Source organism: Aspergillus alliaceus (assembly GCF_009176365.1).
Source record: "Aspergillus alliaceus strain CBS 536.65 unplaced genomic scaffold BDW43scaffold_47, whole genome shotgun sequence".
NCBI lineage: Eukaryota > Fungi > Ascomycota > Eurotiomycetes > Eurotiales > Aspergillaceae > Aspergillus > Aspergillus alliaceus.
In genome coordinates, this window is record NW_022474730.1 from 127,852 (window position 1) to 144,953 (window position 17,102).

At 49.7% G+C, this 17,102-nt stretch overlaps 5 protein-coding genes across 5 annotated transcripts; 4 read left to right on the plus strand and 1 right to left on the minus strand.

The window, feature by feature from the left end:
- Nucleotides 1–75: 75 nt before the first annotated feature.
- BDW43DRAFT_321706 (NAD(P)/FAD-dependent oxidoreductase) lies at nt 76–1,703 on the plus strand (the record flags this gene model as incomplete). Its single annotated transcript, XM_032049385.1, has 3 exons — nt 76–124; nt 258–1,233; nt 1,290–1,703. 3 exons carry the CDS (start codon nt 76–78, stop codon nt 1,570–1,572), a joined length of 1,308 nt encoding a protein of 435 aa, XP_031896820.1. The 3' UTR covers nt 1,573–1,703.
- A 46-nt stretch (nt 1,704–1,749) lies between these two features.
- BDW43DRAFT_287021 (TBP family protein) lies at nt 1,750–3,448 on the minus strand. The gene is made up of 3 exons (XM_032043108.1): nt 2,940–3,448; nt 2,453–2,867; nt 1,750–2,395 (listed from the first exon to the last, which is right to left on the minus strand). Exons 2-3 carry the CDS (start codon nt 2,847–2,849, stop codon nt 2,379–2,381), a joined length of 414 nt encoding a protein of 137 aa, XP_031896821.1. The 5' UTR covers nt 2,850–2,867; nt 2,940–3,448; the 3' UTR covers nt 1,750–2,378.
- Nucleotides 3,449–6,068: 2,620 nt separating this feature from the next.
- On the plus strand, nt 6,069–8,818 carry BDW43DRAFT_173988 (electron-transferring-flavoprotein dehydrogenase). Its single transcript, XM_032038776.1, has 4 exons — nt 6,069–6,156; nt 6,208–6,700; nt 6,781–8,299; nt 8,374–8,818. Exons 2-4 carry the CDS (start codon nt 6,397–6,399, stop codon nt 8,471–8,473), a joined length of 1,923 nt encoding a protein of 640 aa, XP_031896822.1. The 5' UTR covers nt 6,069–6,156; nt 6,208–6,396; the 3' UTR covers nt 8,474–8,818.
- A 453-nt stretch (nt 8,819–9,271) lies between these two features.
- Nucleotides 9,272–12,131, plus strand: BDW43DRAFT_173928 (putative pre-RNA splicing factor Srp2). Its single transcript, XM_032038774.1, has 8 exons — nt 9,272–9,308; nt 9,519–9,912; nt 10,292–10,420; nt 10,476–10,481; nt 10,546–10,706; nt 11,201–11,274; nt 11,334–11,430; nt 11,490–12,131. Exons 2-8 carry the CDS (start codon nt 9,861–9,863, stop codon nt 11,868–11,870), a joined length of 900 nt encoding a protein of 299 aa, XP_031896823.1. The 5' UTR covers nt 9,272–9,308; nt 9,519–9,860; the 3' UTR covers nt 11,871–12,131.
- A 703-nt stretch (nt 12,132–12,834) lies between these two features.
- Nucleotides 12,835–16,770, plus strand: BDW43DRAFT_302758 (kinase-like domain-containing protein; the record flags this gene model as incomplete). The annotated part of the gene is made up of 4 exons (XM_032045295.1): nt 12,835–13,647; nt 13,724–13,921; nt 14,334–14,549; nt 14,962–16,770. The coding sequence occupies 4 exons, from the start codon at nt 12,835–12,837 to the stop codon at nt 16,768–16,770; spliced, it is 3,036 nt and encodes a 1,011-aa protein (XP_031896824.1).
- Nucleotides 16,771–17,102: the final 332 nt, after the last annotated feature.

The following is a 17,102-nucleotide window of genomic DNA, read 5'->3' on the forward strand; positions in this document are numbered from 1 at the left end:
TTTAGTTCCGCGGGAAAAGGTGCATTCAACTATCTCCTTTTTTGACGGTGTTATCCCAGTGTAACGGCACTGGATATGGCTTTACCACCAAAAATCCTGATCGTGGGTGGCGGTGTCTTCGGATGTGAGTGATGGATATACTGAGCTAGTACTCGACGATCTTGCATTTAGTTCTGTAGTTTTGATTCCACACAAGTGCAATGGCATTGGCCTCATACTATGTTTACTCTTGGGGTCATTGGCTGACTATAACACAGTATCCACCGCCCTTTCACTCTCCCGGAGGCACCCCACAAGCCAAATTACCGTTCTAGAGGCATCGCCCACGATCCCAAACCCTCATGGCTCCTCCGTTGACGCCTCCCGCATTGTCCGCGCCGACTACTCCGACCCCGTATACACAAAGCTCGCAAACGCCGCCATCGAGCGCTGGCGCACCACCGAATGGGGCGCCTCGGATAATCGCTACAACCAAAGCGGGCTCCTCCTCGTCTACCCAGAAGGCAACACCAACGGCAAAGAATACGCGCGCAAGAGCTACAGTAATGTCAAGCCGCTGGAAGGCGATAATGTCGAGCTCCTGCGGACGAAGAAAGACGTGCTCCGCGTAGCGCACGCCTACGGGGAGGAACTGAATGTTGCAGGCGGCTACGTGAACTGGGGATCCGGGTGGTCGGACGCCGAAGCCGGAGTGCGGTATGCAAAGAAGCTTCTGGACGCGGAAGGCAAGGTTCGCTTTGCGACGGGGGAGGTTACGAAGCTTCTGTACGCGGACGACCAGCGTAAGGTGACGGGTGTGCTTTTGGCCGATGGGAGGTCGGTCGCGGCTGATCTGGTGGTTCTGGCGACGGGGGCGTGGACGGCGAAGCTCGTTGATCTTCGGGGGCGGGCGATCTCGACGGGGCAGGCGGTTGCGTTTCTGCGGATTTCAGATGAGGAGCAGCGGCGGTTGGAGGATATGCCTACTATATTGAACTTTGCGACCGGCTTCTTTATTATCCCGCCGCGCAAAAATTTGTTGAAGATCGCGCGCCATGCCTATGGGTATGTTAATCCGAAGCAGGTGCCTGTGCCTGGGGTGGAAGGGGCGACAATGGAAGTCAGTCTGCCGGAAAATGGGGTCCCGGTCCCACTGGAGGGCGAAGATGCTCTGAGGTCCGAGTTGAGGCAGTTGCTCCCTAGTCTGGGTGACCGGCCGTTTGTCGAGACCCGGGTCTGTTGGTATACCGATACGTAAGTTGACTCGGAAGGAGCTTGTGGAGAGAAGGGCGAGATGCTGACAAGACTAGACCCGAAGGTCACTTCATCATCACTTATCACCCCGACCACCCGAATCTCTTCCTCGCGACGGGTGGTAGTGGGCATGGATACAAGTTCCTCCCGGTGCTTGGGGAGAAGATCGTGGACGCTCTGGAAGGTAAACTTGAGCCGGAGCTGCAGGATGTCTGGAAATGGCCGGCGGCTGTAGAGGGCGAATTCGAAGGTGATGGAAGCCGGTCTGGGCGGAAGGGCTTACGCCTGATGGAGGAGTTGGCAAAGACCAAGAAGGCGCAGCGGAGGGGCGTCCTGTAATTGGGATGGGTACCCAAGCCTTGCACATATAACATAGACCCCGGAGATACTATATCTTGTAACATATACATCCTACAAAATCATTCGGTTGGCAGATTCATGGTCACTAACCAATGAGACAAACAAACTACATGACAGCTTTACTACGATATTTACGCTGAAACTACTATCTGGCACTTTTATGCATCATTTTTCACTCCATTTTGTTCCACAGGCTATCGAGTAAACTCAGGAAAACGAACGAACCAGATTTGTTGCCTGATCAACCAACCAACCAGTGCAATTCGTCCACTATCGTTGAGTTTAGAGGAATATAGCAGTAATTTTTCTTCCCATCTGATCCGTCATCTTCCCCAAGAGTCATTAAGACAGATAGGGGCCACTTCCATGGCGACAAGGTCATAATGAAAGGAATCGCAGCCGACAGGCAGAGAACGCAAAGACAAGTAATTAGAAGGGAGCAACCATCGGCCAGCGCACAGTACCGCCCCCTTGAACCTGCGGTGTGCGACTTCTAATTGTAAAGAACACTTTAGTTTGTTGAAACAAACAACCAGAGAATCAAACCAAATCGCTAAAACGCCGTACAAATGCTAGCATAAGGAATCGTGATATGCGAGTTTCGAGAATAAAGGCAACGACCAAGCCGGTTGAGGCGGTTTGCCTGGTTCATGATACAATCTCGCGAAGCGATGGGAGAAAGGGAAACAAGAAAAAGAAAAGCAGATGTTAATACATGGTTATGAAGAGGTGAAGAGCTTGGAGAACATAATCTCCCTATGCAAAGAAACACCGCCATAAGCCCTTTAGACTTTGCGGAAATCTGTTGAGTGGGTAAGCAACCATGTTAAAAGATATGGGTGTTGACAGGGTACCATACCAGATAGCACAGGGTAGATTAGCTCAAACGCTTGGTAGATCTCTTCGCGAACCTTGGCGCCAGTCAAGACTATCTTTCCACTGACGAAGATCAAAAGAACGATCTTAGGCTTCATCATACGGTAGATGAGACCCGGAAACAACTCGGGTTCATAAGAACTGAAATTGTGATGGCGACTAGCCAAACCTTCCAGACGAATGGGGAACTTGATGTCGCAAGAGCCGACAATATTCTGAATCTTGAAATCCGTGAATTTTGCATTGAAACCGAGCTTCTGAATGATACGAGCGTACTTCCTGGATGCCAGCTTCGAGTCATCTTCTGACTTGGCACCAGTGACAACCATCTTGCCTGAGGCGAAGATCAAAGCGGTGGTCTTCGGTTCGCGAATACGCATGATCACGGCCGCGAAACGCTAATGAGAAAGAGCAGTTCAGCCACACTGTGCCCTGATAGAGAAAGCTCAGGGAGGTGTGGAATGCAATACCTTTGGATTGTACTCCGCATTTCTAGCGTGGAGCGCAATAGTCTTTAAATCGAGACGACAGTCAAGATTTACAGTAGCGACAATGTTTCTTTAAAAGAGAGATCCTTGTTCAGCATTCTGGTATACCAGAAGAGACAGCAAGAGTATACTCACTGCAACGTAGGCACGATGCCACTCCCCGGAGTATTGGCACCCGGAGTGGCAGCAGGAGTTGCGGGTGTCACCCCGTTGCCGTTGGTGGCATTTGCTCCCTGCTGCTGGCCGTTCACATTCCCGTTTGCACCTTGAAGGTTCATCGCCATGTTTCCGTCTTTGTCAGAAGGCGGTGTCAAATCACCGGCACCACCGGGAAAGGACAGAGATGCAGGAGAAGTGAAGGCCCGGGCCTGCTGCGCGGTGGAGGGATGGGTCGTGAGAGAATCCATTGCGACGTGGAGTAAATGATACTCGAGCTGTAGACCAGCCAAAAAAAAAACTGAAGAGTATACGAGAGCTTTGGATTGGCAGTCTGTTCCCGAAGGACAGTCAGTCAACATGCGACTCAAAGCGGACAGTGACAGATGGCAGGAAGTATGATGATAAGGGTAAGAATATATTGAGTGAACATGTATATAGATGTAAATGCGACAAGTCGGTCTAGAAACAACACCACATGACCCATAACGTAGCGGTCAAAGAAGGCAGAAAAATTTTTGGGCAACCAGGGAAGAAGCAAAGAAACATACCCTTTGTGGAGATGGACAACTCAATGTCTCCCCGGCGGCAAAAGCTGCCGTTTGTTCAATCACAGTTAACCGTTTCGGTGAGGCGAAACGGAACTGAGCTCAGGGTCAAGTCAAGCGAGACCGCAACAACAAGAACAACAGTAGAGATGTTGAGAGATGATCAGGGAGAAAGGATAGACCCGACCAACAAGTTGAATATTCAACGAAGAGCAGGGAAGGAACTAGAAAAGCACAGTGAAGTGTTTTCTAAACAATTAACACAACAGGGTAATTGTCACAATTATGGGAGGGAAAGGGCAATGAACAGGCGCAAAGTGAAGGGAGTGGACACAGAGGAGTATGCGCTTTTTTTTTTGTGCAAACAAGCCAAACAAGAACTTTTTTTTGTTTCTTTCTTTTTTTTTGCCTTGGAATTTCAATGTCTATCTGCGTTTGAAAGAGAGAATGTGCCTGGAGTGCCTCGTGAAGATGCACGCCTGAAGAGCAAAAAAGGTTGTAAAGCTTTCCCGTTTCAGTAACTGAATCTGAAACAGCGGAGGAAGATTGATATTGGAATATATCTTTCTTTCCTTTTTTGGGGGTTCCTAAAAAAAGCTTTATCTGTCTTCCCGGAATCTTTAGCCACCAAAGCAGAGAATGCTGATAAATTAGCAAAGCTCTGCGACCTGTATTCAGGCGGAGTGTGGAGAGGTAGAGGTAGAGGGGAGGGCGGAGAGAAGACGACTGTATGGCGTTCCGGGGCGGTGCCAAGACCAGGATAAAAAATTCCAAGGAGGTGAGAAAGTGGGAGGTTGGGCCTTTATATAGGCTGACTCACAAGAGTGCTGGCGTCAGGGGGGGCTGGGCCTGGCGACAGGCGGCGGCAAAAGCAGCGATGGGCGGTCGCGCTCATCCATGGATTTGTTCTGTTCTCAGAAAATTAGCGCTCCACTAGCGGCTCTTGGGTGGCCAACCCTTCCTGCCGTCATCGCTGGTTTGTTGATCGCATGGGTCCACTCAGCACAATTTGTTTGGGAGCCCCACCAGGTTGTACACGCTTTGTATGGCTGTTGCCCCCTTACGTATTCTCCCGGTCAGCGCCATGGTTGCAGCCACTCTCGCTTTGTCCAGTCCCCTTCGCTCCTACGCTGTGTGGTCGCCCCACGCGTGAGTCTATCCATTCCCGTTTTCTCCCAATCATTCCGCGTCGCTGTTCTCGGGGTTTCCCTTCACGACGCGCCCTCGCCCATCGCCGTGCCGCTTTAATGGTAGGCAACTGAACAAAAATTTCGCCTCTCGCTCCCCAAATCCATGGTCCATCTTCCTGAACCCTCGAACTCCTCTCTTCTTTTCCCTTTATTTCTTTCCTTTCTAGGGGAAGTGATGATTTATGTACTAGTAGTGGTCCATCATGGCTGAGCGAATACGAAACCCAAGAAAAACACGAAAAATGATATAAAGAAGAACAAACAACTTTGGAAACTGAGACTCCAGCAGGGCAAAGACAGACCTCGACAGGTGAAAAAAAGTCTGCCGTCCCATCCGTAGAGGCTACGGTGTCATGATTGGATTCTCCTTATCCTCAACAAGCGCCGCTCGGAACACGGTGGCGCCGACCGCTTTCCCCAGATCTCAGACACTTATGTTGATCCACCGAACCCGTATTTTTCTTTTTTAATTTAGTATAACATTACTATTATCTTTATTATTATTATTCTTCTTCTTTACACAAACGAAACTGGGCATCCCATGATCTGTCAAAACTTGCACTGTCAATAAAAATCCGACCTCTTCCAGGTGTTGTATGTACCTGTGTGGGCTGGTATTTTACATGCCTCGGCGGTATGCTGAATACCATACACATCATATTAATATTCTATCTAAACAAAAATCGAGAGGTGTCCTGTTGTGTACATTATTATGCTTTAATCAACATTCCGCCGAGACTCTCATGCCTTTTCATTTCTATATTTTATCCTACAGTTTATTTATTCCGTGTTGTCGAGTTCATTTTCACAATAACTAAGGTGGACCTATTTTTCATAGGTGCAGGATTCGGACCAGGGAAATTCATTTTCTCCATCCCGTCACATGCCCCCCGTGTTGATATCAAAGCCACTGCACTCTCTCTGCAGTACCAGAACTAATGAAAAGGCTTGTCTGACTTCCTTTTACTACCATGGATTCCACGTGAGATCTTCATTCATGTGATTGTATATTGAGTGGACTAGGAGGAGGTAGTTTACTTCTCGGTGCATCGAATGCTGAACTTGTAAGATTACATTGCATCTTATCGAGATAAGAATAATCAGCTCGCATAGGTAGCTACATACATACATTCTACCCCGCCTCCAAATCTTGAAGAAGGGAGGGATACACGTTTCATACCTAGTAGCTACGGAGGATATAGGCTATATGTCAGCGTTCCTCCGACGGCTAGCGGGCCAACAGCGGAACAGCCGGGCGGATATGATTCCTATTGCCGCGATTCCTATTGGTTGACATTACCTCGGGTAGGCGGTAACGCTCTCTGTCCATTAGTCTCCCACTAAATTATGACTTAGTCACTCACCTTTCGATCTTTGCCGGTGACGGAGGGGATTTGACCATTGCTAAAAGTGCCGACTCTAGCCTTTCGTCCCCCTCAGCCCCTTCTTAACAGCGCTTTATCCCTTGCCATGCATCTGCCCCGTGTATAGGAACACCCAGAACGTACGCTACTTTGCTCCCTTCCTTTTCTTGACAATTTCGCAATGGCTTCGAAAGGAGCCGTTTTGCCTCTTTTCAGGCGCGAACTGCGGCCTGCCTCTTCCCGCCTCTCGAGATCTTCGTTCTCATCTGCTGCGAATCTTGCTCGGAGCTCCAGGAGCTCCGCCTTAAGGTCTAGCCGGAGGACAAGCCGCCATGCAGCACTCTTCACACCTAGTCGGGCATCCGGACAAATTCGATCCTTTTCGCAGTCTCTGTCAACCAAACTCACCGACGAGAACGGCCATTTCGATCCCCGGCAAGTGGAAAGAGAATCGGATGAAGTCGATGTTTGTATCGTTGGTGGCGGTAAGGCTCCCCCCAAGCTCTTGGTTCAGTCTCACCTACTGGAAGGTCTATGTCGCTAATCAGATTCCTCTACCGATTAGGTCCCGCCGGTCTTGCTGCAGCGATTCGATTAAAGCAGCTGGCCAATGAAGCTGGTAACGAAGAGTTCCGTGTTATTCTGTTGGAAAAAGCCGGCGAGCTAGGCGCACATATCCTTTCGGGTAATGTTCTTGAACCGACCGCTATTAACGAGCTTTTACCGGATTGGCTCTCGGAGGAAAATCCCTCAAGATTCGAGGGAGCCACACCGGCTAAAGGAGACAAGATGCGTTTTTTGACCCAGAACTCGGCGATTCCCATTCCATCGCCCCCGCAAATGAACAACCACGGTAATTACATCATCAGCTTGAACGAGTTGACCAAATGGCTGGGTGAACGGGCCGAGGAGCTGGGCGTGGAAATCTACCCTGGATTCGCTGCCAGTGAACTGGTCTACAAGTCTGATGGTTCAGTGCTTGGCGTTGCAACCAACGATCTCGGCGTAGGACGAGATGGCACTGCCAAGGAGAGTTTCGAGCGTGGGATGGAGTTCCACGCTCGTGTTACCCTCCTTGCGGAGGGTTGCCATGGCAGTTTGACGAAGCAGGTTATCAAGAAGTACGATCTCAGACGTGACAGCCAACCGCAAACGTATGCAATCGGACTGAAAGAGGTCTGGGAAATTCAACCGGAGAAGTTTAAGTCGGGTGAAATTATTCATTCCATGGGTTACCCGCTGCCCAAGGATACATATGGTGGATCCTGGTTGTATCATTTTGGCGACAACATGGTCAGTGTTGGCTTAGTGGTTGGCCTTGATTATCCGAATCCATGGCTCTCGCCCTATGGCGAATTCCAGAAGCTTAAGCACCACCCTCTTTTCAAAGAGGTTTTGGAAGGTGGCAAATGTATCTCGTATGGCGCAAGGGCGCTGAACGAGGGTGGCTTCCAATCCATTCCAAAGTGTGCCTTCCCTGGTGGCGCTCTGGTCGGAGACACTGCTGGGTTTTTGAATGTTCCGAAGATCAAGGGTACTCATACGGCCATGAAGTCGGGTATGCTCGCTGCTGAATCCGCGTTCTCAGCTTTGCAAGGTAAGGACGATGGGACTGTTTTTCTGTTTGACTATGAGGATACTCTTCGGAAGTCGTCGATCTGGAAGGAGTTGTACGAGGTGCGCAATATGCGACCCTCCTTTAGCACGCCGCTCGGCCTCTACGGTGGTATCATGTACTCCGGTTTGGAAGCCTACATTTTCAAGGGCAGGACCCCATGGACACTCAAGCATCACAGCACGGATGCCGCAGCCACCAAACAAGCTTCCGAGTGTGAAAAGATCGAGTACCCTAAGCCTGATGGTGTGATCAGTTTCGATATTTTAACTAGCGTGAGCCGGACCGGTACCAACCACGAAGAAGACCAGCCGGTGCACCTGCAGGTGGAAGACTGGGACAAGCATAAAGATATCGCTTGGCCTAAATACAAGGGTGTTGAAAACCGGTTTTGCCCCGCTGGAGTGTATGAATATGTCGAGGATTCGACTAAGGAGCATGGTGTTCGGTTCCAAATCAACGCTCAGAAGTATGTTTTCGCCCTTTTTATCTGTTCTTCTTCATTTTGTCTACCGCTGGTACTAATTTCATTATCATTTTTAGCTGCATTCATTGCAAGACCTGTGATATCAAGGTGCCTACACAAGACATTAATTGGCAAACCCCTCAAGGTGGCGAGGGTCCTAAATATTTCATGACTTGATTCAAACCTTGTATGGTCAGTACTTGGTAATTGTACGGTCAATTGTATTTCGCCTTGTATAAAAAAAGCAGCTGATTGGGTTGGGCGGGGTTCCTGTATATAGATTTCTAGTTTTTGTTCAAATAATTCTGTTCCAAAGAGTGACTTGATTCTCTTGTCTTTGGCGTGCGCAGAGAATGAGGAAAGAAAGAAAGAAAGAAAGAAAGAAAGAGAAATAAATAAGATATTAACCTGTACATTCTATGTTCCTATAGATCCAGTGTAATCAGCTATACTCCTTAAGTGGTGCTACATACTAATACCAAGTATTGTATAACATATCCTAATAAAATAGGTCTTGCGGCTCAACCCCGTGGGGATTTGATGGGACGGAACCGTGGAAATACCTCGAAAGGTACGGTGTATTTATAGGACCCATTTGTCAAAGGTTACCTTTGAAAGATCCATGTAAAAGATCCATGTACGGTAAGTATTATATCTCAATGGACGGGTATGTGAGTTGATTTGATTTATTGCGAATCCTTGTGTATACCGACTTGAACTGGTTGATCTTCGAAGCAGGAAATGCTGGACAATCAACGAAGCTGCTTGGCCAGGATTCATCCAGGATAACAATATCATCTACCTAGAATGTATCCCTCTTCATTAAGAGACGCAGTATGATTGGAGGTCAACACAAGGCTGGAACTTCATTGACTGCCTTTTGGCTGTCGGCGGGGCCACGTGGACCCGCCAGAAAAAAAAAAGTGAGGCGACGGCTTTCGTCACGCTGTTTGGCTCCAACTGATTTTGCATTGTTTTCCTCCAAAAGAGAAGAGACAAGTCACTTTGCCTTGTAAGTACTGTACTTACTCCGTCTTTCCTTTCTGTCCATTTTATTTTTAACTTTTGGTTCTTACCGTTTCGCCTGGCGGTCAACCTAGTACCATCTCTCGTTGTCTCCCTCTCTTTCTTTCCTCATTCTGCTCTTCCTCCTTCCACCTCGTTCCCTTTCCCCTCCCGTCTCACTCTCTGGTTCTGCAATCTAACCTGGGTTATCCGCTAGCTGATTACTTGATATTGGAAGTGAGCGATTTAAGTTAAGCCAACAAGATCCCCAGTTTCCCCTAATTAGGCGCCACCGGCAACCTTCTGGAACCAAACGTCCCACTTGTCAGGAACAATAGCCATTATCCCAAAAGGACCGCGACCCTCTAGATCCCAAGGTCTCTCTCCTCTTGCCCCGGTTTGCATCGATTATTGTCGCCATTTGATCTGGAAGTGATTTTATCGTTCTTTCTTTTTGGCCGTTACGGGTCCTGAGGCCAGAGACATCTATCTATCCTACTGGGATTCATTACTACTTGATCATCAGTGTTAGACGTCGTTCGTCTTCCTTTTGCCAGCCATGACCGAAGTGTCGTCCACACGACTTTATCTCGGGAATCTTCCCCGCAATGGTATGCAGCCGTTCATCAATCTTCCCCCTTGAGAGGTTCCCCCCGATTATCCAGTCCGATCGGAATGTTACCTATCTAGCGCTCCAAGTACCAGGATATTCCGCTGGATCGCCAAGGCTCTCCTCTCGTTTGGCCCTGATGCGCAACAAAGGGAACTGCACTGTACACGCTCTTCTCATTACGCTTGCTGCCAGGGGCCTGTCTAATAGAGAGGACTGGCACTACTTCCCTGTCCTTCTTTCTTTTGTTGAAGCACCTCCAACGCCGGATTTCCCATTGGCAGCCCCGTAAACACCTTCCTGGATAAATTACATATTTAATTACATTAAGCTAACATTTTCTCGCGGTGCCCTACGCTGGCGCCATGGGAGGTTTTCAGTTACCAAACAGGATATCGAAGAACATTTTAGCACCCATGGCTCCGGAAAAATCACGGAGATCAAGCTGATGAATGGTTTCGGATTTATCGAATACGAAGATGCGATGGATGCGAGAGATGTCGTACCAGGTAGGAATCTGTTTCCCTACAGCGCGTATACATGGCTAATATTATTGTCTTTCAGCGTTCCGTATGTATTTGGTTTCGCGCCAGCTCCTGGAGTGATTGCGCTTCTGACCGACTTTTCCGTACAGATGGCAGCGATTTCAAAGGCGAGCGACTCACTGTGCAATTCGCGCGGGGGCCACGTCGCAAGGAGAATTTCCCTGGTCCAATGGACCGTCCCAATATGCCCCGTCCCCGTCGCACGGTCTACCGTATGATTGTTTCTGGGCTCCCGGAAACAAGTTGGCAGGTTAGCAGCCCAAGTCTATTTTTCTCAGGATACCCGGGACGCCATGCACTGTGGCCGATAAGTGCATGATAAACTACCCCGCTTTCCCCCCGATTTCCTTTGTCCCTTGCCCTGTTTGCACGGATAGCATTACCCAAGGATTCGACTCGGCCATGGTACAACACTTCCCATTCTGGCGTTTGGATGTCCTGCCCAAAACTGAAGGTCCTCCCCGGTGGAGGAACAATCCCAACACTTTCACCCACAGAACTCCAAAGGCACACTCCGTGGACATTATCTGCCGAGAGAGCTGTGGTTTGAACGTTGGATAATCCCACTTTGACGGAATGCCCATTAGCAGCATGGAATCAGGCCGTTTCCGGAACTTCTTAGTTTGGTGAAGGCCGTGGCCCGAATCTGTTTTCCTTTTGTCTTCTGTTTTATGCGTACCCGTCAGGGAATTCCGGACTCCAATTTTGCACCAGGAAATCAACTCACACCGCGGGATTATCTAGGACCTAAAAGATTTCGCACGTGGAGCCGGACTTGATGTCGTTTACTCGGAAACTGGCCGTGAACTTGGTAGAGGGTGGGTGTATTCACAATGACCAGGATGACTCTTGGACCCAGTTAACACCGACCCCCAAGGTTCGTTGAATTTGAGACTGCAAACGATCTGAAGACTGCCATCGAGAAGCTCGATGGCCGTGATTTCAAAGGCTCCAGAGTGAGCTGCGTGGCAGATGTAAGAACCAAGTTTGCGCCAAAGGAGCTAGAACGAGGTCCTCATTTTGATATGCTTAGATCCAGCCTGCTGATGAGCGCCCTTTCCGTGATCCTTACCGGTCTCGGTCCCCTCGCCGGAGCTATCCACCTGTAGAGGAGTACGACCGAAGATTCCCTCCACCTCGGGGTTACAGTCCCCGTGCGCACTACCGGGAACGCTCCCCTGTTCCACTCCGCCGGGAGTATTATGACCGTGATGGTTATGGACGTCGTACTCCTCCCCGTCCTCGCATTGATGATTATCCACCCCCACGTCGACCCTATGATGACCCATATGATGTCCGTCCGCCGCCGCCACCTCGGTATGATGATCCCTATATGCCACCAAGGCCTTACGGACGCCCTCGGAGCCCCCCTCGGGGCGAATATGTTCCATATGACCGCCGTGGCTACTGGTAAATACCTGTCTCTTGTGATTTGGTTGTCTTGAATGCATGGCGGATACCCACTGTGCTTTGTGTTTGATCCCCTTTCTTATGTCCCCTTTCTTATGTCCCCTTTGTACTTGCTTTGTTACCCCCCGCTTTGCCTAAGGAATCGGTTGCGGTCCAGGCCCGCCATTCTTTCCCGGACTGGACGTACCGAAAGGTGCGATGCTTATTGTGGAAAAGCTTCCGTTTATTGCTTGACGTGAGGACGATCTCTGAGGCCCCTGATCACTTACTAGAAACCCCCCCCCTCGGAAATCCAAAGGACAAAGGTATGAGATGACAGCCTAGCCGCTGTTAATCTTCTAGCTTGCCGTGCGCTTTTTCTCGAGATGTGGTTTATTTTTCTGGTGGTTGCAACAGTTGACCAGCGCTGAAGTGTTGAAGATCGGGCCACCATTTTCTTTTCTTTCCTCCAACATACATTCTTCCCTGATGATATGATATGGACCAGTTTACGAGGATGCTGCTGTACATTGACCCAACTTAAGTTTATTGCGAGTCTACCCTACGGAAGGTCTGGATATGTATTAATAGGATTACCGGAGCTACCGTTATGGAGACATTGATCGATGAGACACTTTGTAGAACAATTGGGGTTGGGGCGATAAGCGGAGATAAGCCAAGTAAGCTGTGACGGTGTTCCCTTCATACCGGCCTAAGTAATTTTTTTTTTTCCCTTTTTAAAAGCTGGTTGAAGCTTCCCCGCGCTAGGGAACCCCACCATCATTCTGTCAATTCTCTAAAATATCGAACGACGCCGCCTATACCTCTACTTGCGTTGGCGAATAGCTTAATTAAATCATCTATCTGACCTGGCAATGAATAATTGCTGAATTGGTACGGTTTCTCACCAACTATACCTGCCAGTGACGTCGGGGGGTTTCTGACGTCAGAGCTATCTTCGCTTTCGCACCAGCAAGCTTGCATTCACAATGGCCGCACAGCGAGTGAACGTGCATATCCCGTCCCACCCTGCTGTTTTGGATAGCGTGCGACTCCGTGACATTGAACTTCCCCTCCCTGCAGCCCCAGAGGCATGGCATCGTCTAGGGAAGTCACAGCCGTGCACGGCGTCTTTGAAGCTTTCCTACTCATCGGCCGTTGCGGCCGCGGATGCGGATGATGTCTCTCTCTCCATCGATTATGGCAAGCTCTATCGCCGGCTAGAGGAAGATATTCGCCACATGGGTCAGCACGAGGAGCACCCCGGCCAATGGCTGATTAGCTTGGAAGGTGGTCGACGGAATTCAATGATGAAGAATGACATTGGTCAAGATGTACGTCTGACGGCGGCTATCGTTGCGAACTGTAGTTTAGGGTTGCTAGATGAGACTACGGCCGGGGTTAGAAGAATGTCTCACCTGCACAACTCCGCCAATCGGGCCCCTTCCTCGGCGTCTCCAATTGATGGGGCCTTTGGTCAATGTGAGGTGTGGCTACATCTCCCCAAGGCCCTGCTACGTGCGGAAGAAGGTTTGAAGTACCGCAGTGTCACCGTTTGGGGTTACAAACAAGAGAACGGAGCGACCGGCAATCTTCAGGACTCTGAACGGTGCCCTGTGGTTCTGGAGGAAGAATTCCACATTGATGGTATTCGATGCCATTGTATTCTTGGGGTCAACTCTCACGAACGAGTTGAAAAGCAGGCGGTGATCCTCTCGCTGGAGTTCAAGGGTCCGGGTCAGTTGGCATGGGGGTCAACCGTGGTAGACACCTACCAAGCAATGACGAAGGTTGTCGCAGAGGTAAGTTGATATCCTTTAACCTGTCAGACTTCTTTATGCTGAGCCGTGACTAATACGAAATACCTGTGCCGGATAGCGCGTTGAGGAAACCTCGTTCCAAACCGTCGAAGCACTGGCGACCTTCGTCGCGCGTATCGTGACCGTTGAGTTTGCCAACGAACGAGTGACTGTCAGGGTGGAGAAACCTAGCGCATTGGCCTTTGTGGGAAGATCAGGGGTAGAGATTACTCGGTCCCAGTCATTCTTTGAACGACCTGATATGGACGGAGGACGAGTATAGATCGAATTTGATTTGATAAACAATACCCTCCAGGAACCCCCACCAACCACCAACCACAAGTCTAAAGGAAGGAGGGCATATATGTCTGCAAAGTTTTATTTCTATTAATTATAACTCTGATTATATGTTTCTGTAAGCAAAGAAAAGAGGTAAAAATTGGATCCAATGACTGCTGCACGTGAAGACCAGAGCCCCCGTATCTGGCTAGCGCCGCTTAGCACCGGGGCGCGCTGATTGGCTAAGACCATGCTCGATCTCCCTCTTTTTTTCTTTTTAATCAAGTAATTAAAACCATTTAAATGTCCGAATGGTCACCCTTTCTCTTCCTTTTCCAATCTCCAGGAGTCTTTCCCGGAAGGCAAAACCAAGTCCAACCCCTTTCTTCGGATACCCATCCATTAAATAGTTACGATTCAATCGCCCTGCCCGTTTCTCTATGTGCCTGTCTGCGCCCTCGTCCTCACTGTTTGCTATCGTTCGCTTTGCTGGCCGTGCTGCCAACGCTCACTCTGTCTTGCTGGACAACTCCTACTCGCCTCGTCTCTTCTCCCTTGGATATACTGCACCGGCTGGACCTCGGGTTGTATCATCCCCCCGGCTTCCCGAAACCTCTGTCGACAAGGTGAATTGGCTAGGGGTCCTTGGTCCGTCCTGAATAAGGGCGGACGGTAATTTGCTGCTTTTGAGACATCCAGTGCGGTCAGCGAGCTTAGCAGAAGTGGAACCTATCTCAAAAATGTACGCGTGGTTCATAATTGTTTTACTCCCCTTGCATTTGTGTGTATCAACTTTGTTCAAAGTACCCCACTTTCGTGCGTCACGAGGCAGAACTGGGCCTAACATTTCTGTTCCACACCTAGATTTTGCTGGATAGGCCTCGCAAGTGTTTAGCAGTTTGGCCGATGACTGAGTGGATGTAAAAAACTTTTGTCTCGTTCGTGAAATTGTGCTGGTCGGCGCCTCCACGCTTTTGGATTTCACTTTCGTCGCTTTGGTGTTACGTCTCGTTTCGGATAATCTTTGGATAGCAAAAGGAAGAGGGAGATACACAAAGATTTAGCGAAAAAGAACAAAAAGGGCAAATAGAGATGTCGAGCACATTTCAGGATGACCTCTCCGTCGGCGACGTCTTCAGCCCTCAGGCTGACATGTCACCCCGTGATGAAGCCAGCTTGAGCAGCAACCATACCGCCAACTTTCGGATGAGTGATGCTAGTCCTGAGCGCAAGCAAGGGTTTGTGGATAAGGGAGGCCATTCAGGTAATGCTTTCCCGGCACCGAAAATGAATGCGAACCCGCTCTCCGGAAAGGTAGACAGGCGCAAGAAGAAAAAGCAACAAGCCGCCTTAGCGATCTCGACCGTCCGTGGATTCACCCCCATGGGTTCGGGAGATGAGGACTCAGACTTTTCAACTTCCAGTTCAAGAGCGCCGCGCTCCTCCGTGAAACCCGGAAACAGCCCAATGGCACAACCAGTTTCGAACTGTGGTGTCAGCGCTCTAAAGCTCCAGCTTGATTCGTTGAATTTGTCCGGGGATCGTTCCGTACAAGGCGTGCCAAGTGATATGGGCTCCGAGGCACCAAGCAACGCAAGTGTCTGCTCGGACAGCGACCAAACAGAGGTTCTGACCAGCTATGAGGTGCCTCTGGAACACGACTATGTCAGCGCTGATGCTGTGGCAGAGGAAAAGTCCCACAACACGTCAAGTGTCCGGGATATGCGCACCCAGCTGTGCCGGAAGATGACTACAGATGACTTTGAGCCCCTGCTCTGTCTGGGCAAAGGCTCTTTTGGCACGGTGTTGTTGGTGCGTCATGCGCTCACCGGCAAGCTCTATGCCCAGAAGCAGTTCCGGAAGGCCTCGATCACCGTCCACAAGAAGCTCGTGGAGCAGACCAAGACAGAACGTATGATCCTGGAGAGCGTCAACCGTCATCCCTTCGTTGTCAAGCTCTTTTACGCTTTTCAGGATCATGAGAAGCTCTACCTTATCCTGGAGTACGCCCAAGGCGGCGAGCTCTTCACGCATCTAGCCATGGAACGTATGTTCGATGAAGATGCGGCGGCCTTCTACATGGCGGAGATGGTTCTCGCACTCGAACATCTGCACCAGAACGTCGGGGTCATTTACCGCGACCTGAAACCAGAGAACTGCCTTTTAGACCATGAAGGCCACCTTCTCCTGACGGACTTTGGTCTGAGTAAGATATCAGCCAGTGATGATGATCGCTGCAACTCTTCGCTCGGCACTATTGAGTACATGGCACCAGAGGTCATCCAAGGCAAGCCATACGGCAAAGCCTGCGACTGGTGGTCCCTGGGAGCATTGGCGTATGATCTTCTCACAGGATCGCCTCCTTTCAAAGCCAACAACCACGCCAAGTTGCAGGAGAAAATTTTGAAGCAGAAGCTACCCTTGCCCTACTTCCTTGGTCCGGACGCCAAGGACCTATTGACCCGTCTCCTTCGCAAGGATCCCGCCAAACGTCTTGGATACCATATGCCCAAGGACCTCCAGACGATCAAGAATCACCGGTTTTTCCGCAAAATCGATTGGAAAGCTCTCACACGCCGTGAAGTTACTCCCCCGATCATTCCCGTTGTCACAGATCCCGCCCTCGCAGAGAATTTCTCGAACGATTTCACTCATCTGCCACTTAGTCCGATTGTGTCCTCTGTCGGTTTCGAAGAACATTATGCCGCCCGTCTGCGCGACAGTCAACGCCCCATTTCGTCCGGTTACGAGGTAATCGGAGAGAGTGATCCCTTTGGAGGATTTAGTTTTGTCGCTTCCAGCAGCTTGCTTGATCATGGTATGGGCCTCGCGACTAGGGGCTATTGACTATCCTCGGGCATTCCTAGACTATGGAAGGAAACGCAAGCCAAGGCAGTTGGTATCTTTTGGTTGTCCGTCCTTCAGGTCACAGAACAAGTAAATCTAGTTTCAGTGCCACATGTTGGCTATGGTATTAATACCATCCTGCCTCGTAGTCTTCAATCGATGAACTTTGGCACTCGAATAGAGGCGAAACAATCTTCGTGTTTTCTTGCTCGCAATTAATTTTATTTTATAATCGTAGTGACGCATTGCACGAACGTCAGCCAACGAAGCAAACTGTGAACAGAAATAGCCAGTAGTAGATTTAACCTAGCAATAAATTACAGAATGTCCTA